This window comes from Varroa destructor, unplaced genomic scaffold (assembly GCF_002443255.2).
Source record: "Varroa destructor unplaced genomic scaffold, Vdes_3.0 BEIS01000003.1, whole genome shotgun sequence".
In the NCBI taxonomy this organism is placed as follows: domain Eukaryota; kingdom Metazoa; phylum Arthropoda; class Arachnida; order Mesostigmata; family Varroidae; genus Varroa; species Varroa destructor.
In genome coordinates this window covers 23,944,046-23,959,683 of record NW_019211456.1, presented here as the reverse complement: position 1 = coordinate 23,959,683, position 15,638 = coordinate 23,944,046, and the positions used below count along the sequence as shown (strand labels likewise).

Genomic DNA, 15,638 nt, shown 5'->3' with positions numbered 1-15,638 from the left:
TTGCTAGTTTTATGTACACATGTGCACATGAGCAAGTAAATTCTAATGCTTAGTATTACAAATAATAATAATCTTCTTTGTATAGCGCGAATGGTCGCTCCACATACTCAAGCGACATTATAAATTGTTAATGCGAAAACTAGTTGAATGAAGGTAGCCGATATCATCTAACTTGCCCTAGAGAGTGGCTACTTGCAGCCACACGATCTGTTTATAATCTGCTCACAGATGAAATGCTACAACTCGAGAGTAAGGGTCAGCTTGTACAGACTACTTGCCTAATCTTTACAGCTGCTCAAGCAACAGGATCATAAATAATGTTGATTTGTATACAAATTCATGACTGGCGTATTCGTCTTTATACTGGCGTTTTCTTCTGGCCTTTTTACAGTAAACATTCGTTTTAATGCGATTTGGCAGCTGAGTTGCGTTATTTTTCGCCAAGTTGCACTTTTCGTTATAGGACCTATCATTGACAATCTCTAGGTGTTCGCCACCGGACAATTTGAATTGCGTTCAGTAAGTCTTTTGGCTTTGACTAGGCAATAATTATTTATTAACATGATAAAAAGCCGTGTACGACGAGAAATAGGCTAGGGCATATCTCTCATCGTCTCACAAGCTTGCTTTTATTCCCTAGCGCTGCTATATGGGTTTCCTTTATCTTTTCGGTGACATGAGCAGCATCTAACACATTAAGCAAAAATTATGACTACTAATTCTTCTGGGTCCCCTGGAGGCAGTGTGCACGATTCATATGTCCAGGCATTACTCAGCTATTGCTTCTCGGCATTTCTGACTTTTCGTTTTTCTTCTACATTTATCCGAAGTGTACATGTACTGTGGATCGTCTGGTTATGAATTAATTTGATCAAATATATTTGGTCGTTTGTTCCGGCTTTTTGAGGCGGTCAAATGTTAGTGCCACAACCAAAATTGGGCGAAAAAAAAGCGGTTACTCACTATCACGGTAGGCCGGTCTTTCGGCTCTCTTCTGGCGCCATGCTGGACTCGATTGCACACTTTAGTTGAGTTGCACGAGCCGTCACATGCCACACAATGGACATGCCAAAAGTATGTTGAAAGTCGATCTTGAAGTTTTGTTTTTGGAAAATGCTAAACGCGACCCGGAGCTGTGACGAAGCTTGTGGGGTATATGGACCCAACACTATAACGCTCCGATCGAACGGTCAAGCAGTGGTTCGCTCATATACGAAGTGACGATCCTAGCATTATGTCAGCGCATGTGCAGGTCGACTAATTGGCTACAATGGACGCTGAAATTCTAATTATACGCGATCGGTATCTACGTATAAGGCTTAGCCAAATTGCAAAAGATACAGGAACATCTAAGTAGATATCTCTAGCCATCAACAATCACGTCAACCGGGCAGACACCTGGGTCACGAGTGTGTGCACAACCAAATTGAACTAGGACAACCGCTTTCTTGTAAAATGGTAACAGGTAATAAAAGTGGGCAACTTACGTTCAGGACAGATCAAATATGAGTTTAAATGTTTTATAGGTCTTATAGCCTCAACCTTGGTCATTCTGTTAATCAACTTTTCCAATCCTTACAGATCTATCTTAATGGGGAAATTTCGTATTTTTAAAGGGTTTGAAAAACCATATTGACCAGTTGATCACAATGAAAAATGTTTGCTTTTAAAAAAGAGAAAACTGCCTGAAAGATAAGCAAGAATAAATAACGGCCAGTATACCACTCCCTGAAGTAGTCTGCGCAAAGAATCGTTTTCACCTAAAGTTAAATGCAGTTACGAAGCCAACTTATGGGACGACCTAATATTATAATAAATTAATTATAATGGAGCATTCTGACAACAAATTCCAGCACGAATGCTGATGCTGCAAAAGCCATTCGAAAGCTTTCTTCTATTCACTCATTATTATTACTGGAAGAAAAGCGCTTTAACCTTACGCTATTAGAAAACACCAAGTGGGGTCTCATTCAGCGCAGGAATGTACTACACAATTAGTTTGACTCACCATCGTCAGCGTTTTCCATTTACTAATCCCGTTTACTATTGCCTATTATCACTTTTCTCTGTATTTTTATAGACTATATTATCGGAATTCGCAACTAGGAGCCTGCATTCGTTGTTTCTTAGATTTCTTTCTATAGTTTTGGCTATTATTATGAATGCATATGAGATTATTAGTCACGTATATAAATAGCAAGATCTGCTCGGGCAAGCTTTGGGTGGTTGAGTACGGCCACTACCCCAACTCCTTTCGTTGAGTGCCACACCATCGAGCGTCCTGTTGATGAAAGAGGAGTCTCGCTATTCTGTAATTGTGATTTGAAAAACATACCAATTTGCCAACTATCAGTTACTAACAAAGTACAAAATTTATTATGCATCGCTTAATTACCATTCGTTAGACTGAAACACAGTAGGTTCACATTCGCTAGTGATGGAAGCAAAAATAGATCATTATCTTTAAAAAAATATACATTTTAGGTTGCTTAGATGTTGCAAACCGTTCACTGAATAGAAGTAAATTACATTGTATGTATATAGATTTTCCTTTATCAACAGCACTTACTAGCACAGTTTCGTAAACGCTTCGCATCCAAGGTCGTGAATGCTGGTAGGCTTTCCAAAGAAAATCGACGAGACCCTTATCCCACTCATCTTCAGCGTCCATTCGGATATCTTGCATACGAAGTAGAGTTTCAATAGAACTATTGCCAAAATAGCCGTCTCGTAAAAGTTCGTAAGCTGGGCTCCCTGGTTGCACGTGAGGCATATGGCCAGCCACGACAAAGGCGTGAGGTCGCGAGTCCAGCTGCCGCATCAAGCAGCCAACAAGTAGCGCCGCCACGGAGGGGTTTTTCGTTTCCATCTGTACGTTGACCAAAGTAAATGACTTGCCCCTCGCAGACAAGGTGGCCACCATAAACTGTAATAATGAATAAATATTAGAAATCGCACCCTAGCGAATGTGTACTGCTATACAGAATTACTAATTAAACCAGAAAAACATTTCTGTATATAAAAGCGCTTTCAAACCTGTTTAGACTTCGGACAAAACATCAGAACTTTATTTAATCGACGTTTTTGTTCTTCGAAAACATCCGATAAATTATTAAAATAGTAATATTGTCACGACTAAATTATAGCTGCAGTATAAACAGGTGGAATGCATCTATCCGCGCAATAAGTAGTTTCAGCACCAAATGGAAAACAAGTAATAAAACACAAAAAATCTTTCACAACCATACTTGATAAGTAAATAAACGCATGTATTACTACTTATTACATTTACTACTTATAACAAAAAAACAGCATCGATCGCATTGTTACAATAGAATTTCTGTGAGAGGACTGCTGTCAAACAAGAACTTCCGTTAAATCCCTAAAATTCCGTCATACAAAAAACTTAAGCATCATCTAAACGTTTATATGAATCCACACAGAATACTCCGTCTAATAGCATGAAAAACGCGACGAAATAAAATATAGAATTAGGTACCTCGTCTGTCGCACAGCAGTGAGTAGCTAAATAAGCTTCAACATTGGCGCGATATGCCTGCGAGGAGAGGCCGTCGAGCTCCCGATGAGTAAGCGCCCCCAAAGATCCCGTTTCTACAGCACCGATCAGCTTGACATTTGAGTCCGGCTTGAGCAGCAGACGCGTTGCGCCCGAACCAACTGCTTTGAAACTGTGACACGATAGACAAACATGAGCAAGAAAGACAAAAACCAAAAGACAAAAGAAAAACGCGTCCCGCCTGTAGCTTAGCTGTGCTTCACCAAAGTGTTTAATGTAGGATCGGTTTACCGACCATAAATGGTTCCGAGCCTTTACCGATTAAATATATTTACCTACTAATCTTAAATAAAATGTGAGGCGTCGTTTCAACGCCTTGTCGAGTGCTTTCTTCAAAAGGTAACAGCTCACATAATGTGGCAAATCAGACCACAACTTTCCGTATCTGCTGCGCTTGCAGAAAAAAAATATATCTCTAATCATCTTGTCGTACCCTTGAAGCTATCCCACCACGACAAAGACCACGGACGTTATATCGTCAACCCTTGCGCCGATGCACAATGAACAAACACTATCATAACCTTATTAATCTTACCCGTGACCGGGCCACGCAATAAGTCACATTTTTGGCCTCAAGTCCCGGTCTGCATCCAACGATTTCTGCCCTGCCCACCTAGGGTTTTGATCCTACCTAGGACAGGTACCTAAATCAGGACACCGGCGTTTTGTTTATTTACGTTTTCCCAGTTTATTTTTTCATCATCTTACTTCATCTTCCTCACCATCACTCACTTCGTTTTTCATATTTCCGTTTTTCTTCATTATTATCATCTTATTTCTCCTTCTTATTTAAATGACCCTCTGTTCGCTTACTGCGTCACGCTTGCTTTACTTTTATATACGACTGTATATATATTTATATATATATATATTTATATATCCATCTCTTGGTCGCACAGGCCGTTTTATGTGCTCAATATAGTTTTTTGCCGTACTAATCCGCTCGTTTGACGGTTTTAGTTGTTGTTACTTATTTTGTTGTTACAGACGACATTCCTCGCCTTAACTTTTTCGTTCGCGTTGTAATCGCCATCTCCCCCTACACAGAAGCCGTTTGTCTTCATGGCTTCTCACTCGCTCTGTGCACTCACTTCTCCGATAGATATCTATAACCTGTATTAATATTATGTACTACTATTTATCGACTGTGTTTACGTTTCCTTTCACACATTTGCTAGCTTTCGTTAAATCACCTGTTTCCTTTCTCTTGCTGTCCAAGTTTTTGCTGTTGTCAATGCCGTGTATATGTTGTCTATTGTGGCTTATTCGTGTATGGTTCGTCTCGTATATGTGTATCTGTTATGAGATGATGACAAATAATGAAGCTGGTATCACCACTCATCTAACTGGTAACCGGCGATCGCTCTACAACATAACGGCGATACGCCACAGCTTGTACAGTACCACATCCCGTATAAGCCCTAAGAATTGGCAGGTATTGGATGTGGGAAATAGATTTGGTTAACCAGCCGTACGCGGCGGGTGTGGTTGCTTGTACCTATTTGTAGACGTGTATACCTGTAAATGTGCTAATTTAAATTCGTTGGTGATGCTGTGTTTATGCTGCAACTATATGTTGTTGGTATTGTTTATTTTGTTACTCGTTTCATGATTTTCAGTTTTATTACATTGCTGCGTATGCACTCCATATACTCATCAGTATTATTATTATCATTATTAATATAATTATTTTCAAAGGTGCCCGGAACAATACAGAAGCTTTGCCGCATTGAATCCCGATAATAATATTAGTTTATTCGTCCCTATTCTTTAAGGACGCCTTTGCCCTTCCCACATCAATGAATAAACGAATCAACGCGCTTAATGTAAATTACTACTGCTGTTGCTGTTCTTGACAGGAGTAATTCCCTGTCAACGCAGGCGTCTGGCGCAGCTTCGCCATGCCAAATATGTTTTATAATCATAATATTTTTTTTCAATAGATTTTTACGCAGCTTCTTCTTGAATTAACACCAAACTCCTGTTGGTTACTTTTTCCCGGGCACTTTTATCGCGCTCTGCCATCTCTGGCTCTGCCCTTTTCACGTTAACACAAATACGTACCTATTACCATTTTACCTGCAGTCGGTTTTGTTGCAGGACACGTGATTCGGTTGATCCCCTTGTTTCCTTAACCCAAACCTCCTACCTGCCACCCTTAATTAGTCAATAGAAAATGCACCGTTTCCGCAGTGCATACTCTATCAACTAATAATAATTAATAACCTTGATCGTAATAACTCACAGAAGATTCAACCCATAAGAGGAGGCCAAGCTACCATGTACCAACAGAGGATCAAGCTCCCCCCCTCCCCCCCCCCGCTGTTATGGTCTGTAATTTTGTCGAGGTGGTTGCTTATTGGGTAGTAGTTTAGCGTAGTAGTACATCATCATTCGACATCAATATTATCATTATAATCGTCATCGTGTTCTTGGGCTCTGCGTTTAACCTCTTTCTCCCTTTCACTCGTTTTATCTCTTTCTCTCTCTCTCGGTCTATCCGTTCTCATCTATTCTGCTGGCCGACGAGTTCATTGGCGGATGACTGACTGATTTACTCTGACTACCTACCCACAGGACTCGGCCGCCTCGGCCGCTGCCGGCGTCGCCTTCTGCACGGCGATTACTTCTGCTCCATCCGCTTTCTCCAGGATCTCCCGTGTCTCCTTGGCGACATCCCCAGATGCCCCAGATGAGGCCGTCGGTGCTACTACAGAGGCGACCGATAGATCCTTCTCCGTTGGGGCATCGGCCTTTGCATTGGGCTCGTAACCTGTCGACTCCTTTAATTCCGTTGAGCCCGATAATCCATTCTCTTTGGTCTTTTCTTTCGACCCAGGTTCTGTCGTCGGCGCCGACCCAGTTGTCTCCTAAAAAACAAAACAGACGCAAAGCGAACTCAATTAGCTTAGAGAGCGTTTTAAACTTGTAAGTTATTGACTTATGATAGAATGATTCGTTACTGATTATAAAAAGCGTGTACTCGTGAAATATATTATGATAATAAATCGAATATGTTTCTTGAAATTGTGACATAAAAGGTTACTCTTATATTAACGGAAACTATTCAAAGGTGTTAACGTGAATCTTATGTGAATTGAAATAAATAGAGAGACCAATTTAACGGGATCATGCAGTGATCATGAGGTGCTCATTACCTGGGTAGAAGACCACTTGAGGCCTAATTTCTCATCACTTGAATAAGCATTCCTTTGGTTAATCTTTGCGTACCTTAGGGACTTCAAGCTCTGAAACTGGAATCGGTGCAGCTGCAAGAGGTAGCTCTGGTTTCATCTCTTCTTTCGCTGCTGCTAAAGTAGTGGTAGGATCCTCTTTAGCAGGAGTAATCTCGGTCGTGGGCTTCTCAAGCTGGGCAACGGGTTTCTTCTCCTCAAATTTCAGTGTATCGGTACTGCTTGCCTTACCCAATTCCGTAGGCTTTTCTTCTCGAACTTTTTCAAGTACTGCTACTTCATCCTCTTTTTTCTCTCCTACAAAGAAAAGTATTGAAGCATAAACATAAAGTAAATACAATTAACTAATTGTCGGTTAATTTCGCAACAAAGCTACATCATTGCGCGTAAGCTCATAAGGGATTTTGTAGTGGTTTTTGTCATCATCTAAAATATAATATAAGCGTGTTAACAGTCGGGTTTCGAAGTTTCAAGATATCCGCTTGGCATCGATAAGCCTTATATATAATTATGTCGTTCAACGTCCGTTTTTGAATTTTGGCAATAATCCGGAACGTGGTTAACTTACCCGCAGATGAAGGCTTTTGTTCTTCTAACTCTGTTTTATCCAAAGCTCCCGTTTTTTTCTCGGTAACCGCTGCCGTCGTTTTTGCTACAGCAGCAGACGTCATCGTCACAGCGGTATCAGATGCTGCTGCTGTTGTTACTTTTGTTTCCGCCGCTCTTTTCTCGCTCGACTTCGCCCCTTCGTCAGCATCCTCAAACTTCTGTTTCTTCGAGGTCTTGCTATCTGAATCTTCAGTCAGGTGTTCGCGGGTCTTTTCACTGTGCTTGTCAGTGTTATCGTCTTGTTCATCGTCATGCTCTCTGACATCTTCATTTGCAGGAGCCAGCCGTTTTCGACCCCGTCCTCGTCCAGCAGGCTTTGGAGCAGGTGTGTCTTTGTGTTCGGCGGGCCTTCTTCCCCGACCGCGACCCCTCGCTGGTGTCTTCGGTTTGTCTTCTTCGTCGTCCACATCATCATTCGGATCGAATTCGTCATCCTTTGACGAGTCCTTTGACGGTTCATTGCTATTCTCCTCTTCCTCGTATGAGACCTTCGTGGCTGACGTACGCTTTCCGCGCGGCCTCTTTCGCGCCGGCTCAAGTTCAACCTCGTCTGGATCTATAACTGATTTACGCGTCCGCGTAGACCGTCTTGGCGGAGGTGCATCGGCCGCATCCTCAGCGGCCTTTTTCGACCTGCGTGGCATCCTCAAGCCTGTCCTGTAGTCAGGGGTTAAACAGCCCCAGAATGATTAGGTCGTTTCGATGGTCAACGGTAGTAGACAATTAAAGAGAGGCCGGCGTCCGTTAGCAAAACAATGCAATTATGTGGCAGAGCTGTTGCTCGCACTAAATCAAAGCGGGTCTTTTTTAAGATCACTTGTTGTATCAGCCTAAAATACATGATAAAAGGTACATTATTGCAACGTTATTCAAAAACTACAAATGTAATGTTTGTATATACTTCGACAATAAAAAAATATCGCTGGTTATTCGTTGGGTACTTTTCTTAGCGAGGAATGTCGAAAGCGAGATCAAATATGCTAGTGCATATGCTCGATATTAAAATCGTGGTTGAATTTCGATAAACATTTCAGTTAAACTGTCAGAAAAACAGATAGTACCTTTGGTGACCTGCACTTTTACTTGATACAGTAGGTAATTCGGAAAGGTTTCGTACGAATTTCAAATGTTGGCATGACGCATACACTGCTCAAATTATCAAGCTTCTCATCATAATTTACAACACCGTTTCATAGCGTAAGCAAAACGTTGTGCTTTGTTGACAACATGTGCGTACTTCAGTGTGATCTCCTTTATGATGACAAACATGAATGTGTCAATGTGTTAGCAACCGACGTCTGTTTTATCCTGCTTTTCCCTTGCATTGCGACTATGGCTATCTGTTTTTTAGCATGTCTGTTCCCGAACACTTTAGCCTCTTTAAATCCCCGGATGTTTTCGAGAGACTCTGTCGTTGTAATACTCTTAAACGGGTTATGGAAACCCGCAACTTCTCTAAACTTCTCCGTTTTTTTGTTAAAACGCCTCATCAGTTTACTACACACGAAACTTATAGTTATCTCAACATTACGAGCAGAAAAATAACACCTGAAGTAAAAGCTGGTGGTTGACGTTAGGCCTTGAGTGCACTTGCAAAAACGTTTAAATGCAAGCGTGAGTACGAAAATCACTCCAACCAGCTTATCTAAATAAATGTTTTGGCTAAAATGAGTGAAACTAAATACTAAAGATTTAAATACGTCATGAAATATATTCACATCTAATAATCACAATTCGAAATACCAAACATTTCAAACACCTTTTGCACAAATTCGTAGTTTTGCAAAAAAATCGTGTGATTTGACCAAATATTCAGAAAAATGAATGCTTATTGATAAATACGAGTACCCAGTCAGCGCTTTACTTCCATACAAAATTATAATAATTGCTCTCAAGGGTAGATCTCAGGACATCAATCTAGCTTCAATCAGTCAACAATATTCACCTTCGAACTCTGTTTTTATCTATCTGTACTTAATATAGTTCACGATTTTATGTCATCGAAAAAAACATCATGTTCCACGTCGAATCAACTTTTAACGAAATTGCACAAAAATCTTCGATCGCCTGAACACACTATACAGACGATAGGCGATTCGTGTTGCTGGCTCGGCGCCAAAATCGCTCCGCGCGCCAAAAGTGGAACACCGTCATCAACCGCCTTCAACTGGCTGATCGGCACCAACAGCAAGACCACTAGCAGAACAGAACCACAAATTCTCCTCCGCAGAAACACCCGCCTACACCGCTTTTGTCTATGGTTGACCCTCAACAGTGCACGCAACGGATATGGAACTCTCTATCGATACTTGCCTGCTCAACTACTACTTGCTTTTTGACTGCTACCTCTACTACCACCATTACAAAAGAAGAGCAAATCATCTCTCCGCAGAAACGCAAACACACAAGATTCAAAACACCGTTGATTTCTCTTTCTCATGCTACCTCTTTCTGGGGCTATCCACACCACAAAAGTCGAAACGGCTGTAAATATCAGCAGCAGTAACTGTAGTGCTAAGTTCCTGCGCTAGAAACCGCTCGAAAAACGCGCCATTTCTACCCGCATTTTGAGTCTTAGCGCCTTAACACAAACTCGCTCTCCGGCGCTTTCCCATGGTCTGAGTGGCCGAACGATGGCGACCGCTACGGTAGAGCGAATTGTTTATTAAACGACTTTCATATTCCTTGTTGTTGCCGCTGTCGTCAAAATCAATATTAGCAATAGCAAAACAGTCGTTCATTTTTCACCAAATCTTATAGAAATTGAAAAAGCATCAAACACGTTGTTGCTCGAGCCAGACAAACAGCTAATATGGCTGAGATTGCTAATTAACGCTGAGCAAAAACCATCGATTAGCAGCTAATCCCCGCTTCCATTAACGAATGAGTGTATGATAGAGAATTGCGAGCAGCAAAAAGTAATTCCACAATATCAACAAACAGTCTTTAAGAAAATTTGAGTAGAAAAATAACAAACGTTTAATACAAGCTTTCTTACAGGCATGGCTTAATACTAAAACCCGTGTGTCTATACACGAAGTGAATAGACACTTACATATGACTTATGACAACAAGATACTTTGCTTTATTCCTATTATATTGAAAAAACCTGCTATTTCGTTTTTTCAATAGTATCAAGACTTCGCTCGTTTATTTCTTATCGATATTATGATTACAGATCAAATTACTTCCTTGCGTATCCATTACCATGAACACGGTTACTTGGCCAATTCCTCGCTAAATTAAAGAGTCATTGTCGTCATCATCATCATCATCATCATCGATTAATGGCGATCATCTCAGTACGGTAGTTCTACGAGTGGCTGCTTCCTTGAGTCAGGGCGCAGCAGAGATAGCGCAGAGTGTCTACCGCCAGTCCCAAAATGTTTGTTAGAGAAGACGGTTGGCTGGCAACATTATGGAGCTCGTGTGCGGAAAGCGCGCTTAAGGAACGGACGGATAAACAGCTCTATCAGACAGACAGATCTTTGAAGAAATGGTTGTATGGCAAAACTTGGCGTACTATAACAACAAACGTATTTAGTTGTAACGAGATTATACGTCGTCAGCGTCATCACAGCGACAGGATACAACACGATGCTGTTGCTGATCATTGTTTGGCTATAATCAATTACAAACCACATTTTTTGGAAAGAACGTCAAGCTTGTCTAACAAACTGCGTGTCAAACTTTTACTTTATGATAATATCAAGTTAACAAAAAATGTGTAATCACTTGCCGTGTACGACCAGTGATATAGCAGGCAATAGCAACTTGTTTCAACAGATTATTCCGTTATTTTCAATTAAGAAACGCTCGATACTTGGCTAGTTCTACATAATGACCCATTGCGCTAAGACAACTAATTAAAACTATTGTTTTAATTAGCAGTTCAACTCTAAGTCATCAAACAAAGCTGATACAAAGCCTGAAAACATCGAGACAATCATGTGCGGCAACATGAACTAATATAGTTTTAGTATAAATCATTGTCAGAGTTGGCATAAACGTTAATACAATGGCCAGCACAATGGCCAAAACTTAGTGTAATTGCCTCAATTTTTGTTTTCCCCTCACTGGTCAATGGCCAAAATCGAACGCGTTATGTGGTGCATTGGTGTGCGTTTTACGACACCTTTAATTGAACCTCGTGATATAATGCCTGTAATTCGTATCTGCAATCTACTCTTAAAACGCATAATAAAGGGCATTAGTAGTTGGCGCCTTCTTCTGCATCAGCCGTATTCCGGGGCATCGGATCCGCCGAGACTGATGAACACAATATTCAGGAAAAGCATGATAAGCACTACTATAGTTACATACAAGCAAACGCCCGCACGCGCGCTGCAATAACAGTAACAGATCGGTGCGCAACCATAATGTCCTCTCGTTCTCGCCCGTGTTATGATGTAGACGGTCACAAAAACAAATACAAAATACGCGATGTTCGGTATAAGATACGGCAAATCACTTTCGCCTATTATTATTATTATATTATTATCATTATAACGATTACTACCTATGGAGACACTGCAACCGCTTTCATTTCACAGGCAGTTCCTAGCGTTGCAACCATTGACGTTATAGATCTTGACAAGTATGCACTATAAATACGTTAATCGGCCTACAAGCCACCAATCATCGCCCGTCTTCCAGCCACCGCTGTTATGTTAATAGCCCCTTGGGAGTCTGTGTGGATGGTAATGGAACAAACAACGCGCGCCAAACAGAGAAAGTAAACGCGTACCCACGCACGTTTACTCTGTTGTATCAGACAAGTGGCGCTTCTCTGTCGCATGTCCTTTGTACATTACTGGTCATATGACCTTCCGTTTAGGTTTATTCTGAACTACAGGACATACATTCATAGCGTATCATTTATTTAATTATATTATTAATAATTTATTTAATTATATTATTAATAATACTTCTGTTAAACTACATCCGAATGAAAACGTATACTTTGCTCAAGGCAGAAACATCGCGTCTCTTAATCGAACACTATATTTCTTATTCGCTTATGTAACTAACGGGAAGGTGCTTTGCTCACGGCTTTTACTCGCGACTCCAGCCAACTTCTACGGCGGCATCAAATAATTGCTGTTATCTACATCTTCACTGTGTACGAGCCAAAATTTACCAGGTTTTTATCAAATTCTCTAATTAAATATTTGTCACAAAACGTTCACATGCTCAGCACATGATTTGACCATTCGTTACCGTTTTAGCACACTTTTTAGAATATCAAATGAAACACCTTTTCGTTAATGACAACAACTTTCTGATGCATGTATAACAGTACTGAGTCCTATTGACCGCGCACAATACTTCGAACGCAGATACTAGCCGAAAACTTCGTTTTACCGACAATGACATTATATTCTGTATCTCGGTCATTCGCACGATTCATTTCTTTAGAGAAGGTAACTAATCTGGTTCTATCTTTTCACCAGCAGTCTGGAAATACGACAACAGCTGCTGATCTTCTAATATCTGTCGAAGATTCAATGACGAGCTTGTAATCTCACTCTAAAAGATATCTTACTAGCAGTAATAGTAACTGGCTCATTCTAGCGATAACAAATTTCGTCTAAATGGGTTCTATGGGTAATGTAGTTGTTTACAGTGAAGCCTGTTTCCCCGAAACGATATGACCGGCGTTGCTAATCTATAAAGCAACAGGATGTAAACGTTTCGAGAACATTTTCCCGCTACTACACATTTTCGTCTCACAACATTTGTGTCATGAGATTCTTCCTACTATAGGAAAAAAGAAAAAAAGCAAATCAACTCATAATATTTCACCACTCCAATATTGCTTGTTTTCCTTCAGAGTCGTAACACACTTAATGTTGCAAAAAAAAACCGGTGTTGGAAGAGGTATGTTGGATTCTGAGTTTCGGCGAGGGAGGACGCTGCAGCGACTACTGAACTAGATCATTATTGTGCCAGACACGCTTACATTAGTGTTTATATATGTACGCTGTGTTAGCTTTATTATTTTGCTACCAGCACGAGCAATATGCGACTCCAAAATCCTCAGTCAAATTTTATGTACTGGGGACGCAACAGAAGCAACCACAAAAGGGAACCCCGTCGAAGTAGCTCCAGCCGCCATCATCTTCCCGCCGATGCACCTCGCCAACAGCACTGTCTGGGGCATTGCCCATAGCACAGCCGCGCGCTACGGATGGCTTCAATACGACACCGATCTCATCGCTTTCGGATAATCACGAGCGGCTCCTCGGTTTTCTACTTACTCGGTTCGAACTGCTACTGCAGCCGTGGTACTGCTGCATCCACTCTACTGGGGCATGGACTGACCATTTATTTGCCCTGCACTTCTTGCACCGGCAGTTATTTCACTGTCATGTCACCAGTATAATTGCGATGGTGCCGCAGCTAGCTCCCGGTACTGTGCCATTGACTGCAGCAACGATGGCCGTTACGGCGGCCATAGTAGAGATAATAGTAATAGCTGCGATGCTCGTTTTTGCTACCGAGAGCAGATCATCACTATGCCTGTGCATGGCGCTATCGTGCATGCGGCAACAGCAATGGCTCGCGCCGCCTGCATCTATAAGCGATGCCCTTACTGTTCTCGCACTGCTGCTGTTACTGTCGGCGTTACTGTTGCCAGAGGCAACTAGAACAGATACTGAACTGAGTAAGAGGAGTCGGGCGCGGGGAGACTATTGCGCCTTTTAGGAAATCAACGGATACTCATGGAAATATCTGCTGTTGACTCCGCAGAAAACTGCCACAGCACTGTAAAACAACAGGTAGACAGCCAGTAAGTTCAATATAGAAGTATGCACACACACAGTGGCCAATGTTACCAGGATTGTTAATACACACGCCGAGAGGCGGATTTCGACAACTGCATCACCCCCATCGTATGAGTACAGGTGGCGGCGCTCATACTCGTCACACTCGTTCATGTTTACTTCACGCAACGACCACACAAACATTCACACTCGGCAAGCGCCAAGCCACGGCTCACATCCGACCTCACCACGCACAGCGACACAATCACAGAGGCTGCAGCGATAACCGCGACCACAACGGCCCCAACAACTATCGCCAGGAAACGATGGCGTTGCCCGATTGCCCCCAGTGGCACCGACAGCGACTGCCGCAGTGGTTCCATATGACACAGACACTGCAATCTGCTGGCTTGCGTGCCTGCTAGCTGTCCATGGCCCATCCACCAGCTTAAATTTACCGAAATGGTAGTAGAGCAGCGCACACAACATAAGGAGATGTCGTTGTTCTCTAATATATAAAACCACCCCAGACACCTTCTCTCCAAACGACATCTCCGGAGGGCTTATGATCCTCGTCAACACATATCCCTCCTATTAGTAGCCACTCCAGTACTGACATGGATCGCCACTATTTCTAGACGTTATTGTTATTATGCCGACGATATGTGCAGTTGCGATAGAATAAATACACACACAGTCACAGAGCTAGTAGCAAGTCTTCTATTGTTGCTAAATTGGTACACTTTTTGTATTTGTCGCTGTTTGTATTGCGTTGTCCCGTCGGAACGGCTAACGCCACAAGAGGTTTCAACAAAACATCGAGGGTAGCAGTAACAGCAACATAGCCAAACCATCGACAGCTAAAGCTATTCACCACTATGGTAAATGGCAGGCGGACACTAGATGAATGACCGTTGCGCGCCAACCGATTTCGCAATGATATGCATCTAGGGGCAACTAACTTCGGCCAGCGGCGCGCTCGACGCGTCGTTTGATCGACTCACGTTGCCGCTGCGAGTTGACACAATAGCCAAAAACTCGTAAAATAACGAAATTTCACTTGCCCCGTAGGCCTAACGAGGGCTACTCGAGACGCTAGTATATTCTTACATAATTTCATCTAGCGTTCACTAATCTACGTGAGACGAGTCGATGCACTGTAGACTGAACTTCCTTTCAAGGAAGAACTTGCACAGAAATACTCACTTTTAACGCGGAAACTGAGTAAAATCGTTAACCGCCGGCGGGAGACCACTGCCGAAGCGGGCATAAACAAGCCAATGAGTAACAAGCACAATTTATAAAAACCGCTCACATTATCAAGTGTGTTTTTCTCTACGTTCTCATTTGTCGTACCTGATTTTACAGTGGATTTCTATCCTAGCCATATTACCTTAGCACAATCACCGTAGCATATGTAATTTGATAATTCCTTTAGTCAAATTTCATTTACCAAATCGACTCAGGTACGCGATCAACACAAACCGAACG

General features: G+C 41.9%; 1 protein-coding gene across 8 annotated transcripts; it reads right to left on the bottom strand.

Moving 5' to 3' along the window:
* Positions 1 to 6: 6 nt before the first annotated feature.
* On the bottom strand, positions 7 to 15,637 carry LOC111246567 (uncharacterized). 8 transcript variants are annotated; one of them, XM_086984672.1, is made up of 8 exons: positions 15,354 to 15,398; positions 9,694 to 10,823; positions 7,340 to 8,210; positions 6,809 to 7,068; positions 6,149 to 6,447; positions 3,500 to 3,689; positions 2,570 to 2,926; positions 7 to 2,309 (listed from the first exon to the last, which is right to left on the bottom strand). In XM_086984672.1, exons 3-8 carry the CDS (start codon positions 8,022 to 8,024, stop codon positions 2,178 to 2,180), a joined length of 1,923 nt encoding a protein of 640 aa, XP_086840798.1. In that variant the 5' UTR covers positions 8,025 to 8,210; positions 9,694 to 10,823; positions 15,354 to 15,398; the 3' UTR covers positions 7 to 2,177. The 8 variants fall into 8 exon arrangements, with proteins under 8 accessions (XP_086840798.1, XP_086840797.1, XP_086840796.1 ...); XM_086984671.1 differs by lacking the exons at positions 9,694 to 10,823; positions 15,354 to 15,398 and adding an exon at positions 15,541 to 15,637; XM_086984670.1 differs by lacking the exons at positions 9,694 to 10,823; positions 15,354 to 15,398 and adding an exon at positions 15,504 to 15,550 and having other exon boundaries at positions 7,340 to 8,037.
* Between the last annotated feature and the right edge of the window lies 1 nt (position 15,638).

Bases quoted from the DNA above. Each gene is read 5' to 3' on its own strand.
- LOC111246567 (XM_086984670.1), bottom strand. From the start codon at position 15,535: ATGGCTAGGATAGAAATCCACTGTAAAATCAG. The intron at 6,448-6,808 runs GTACGCAAAGAT...TTTGTTTTTTAG, and splicing joins CAGAGCTTGAAGTCCCTAAG to GAGACAACTGGGTCGGCGCC. The intron at 2,310-2,569 runs GTAAGTGCTGTT...TCACAATTACAG, and splicing joins GCGTTTACGAAACTGTGCTA to AATAGCGAGACTCCTCTTTC.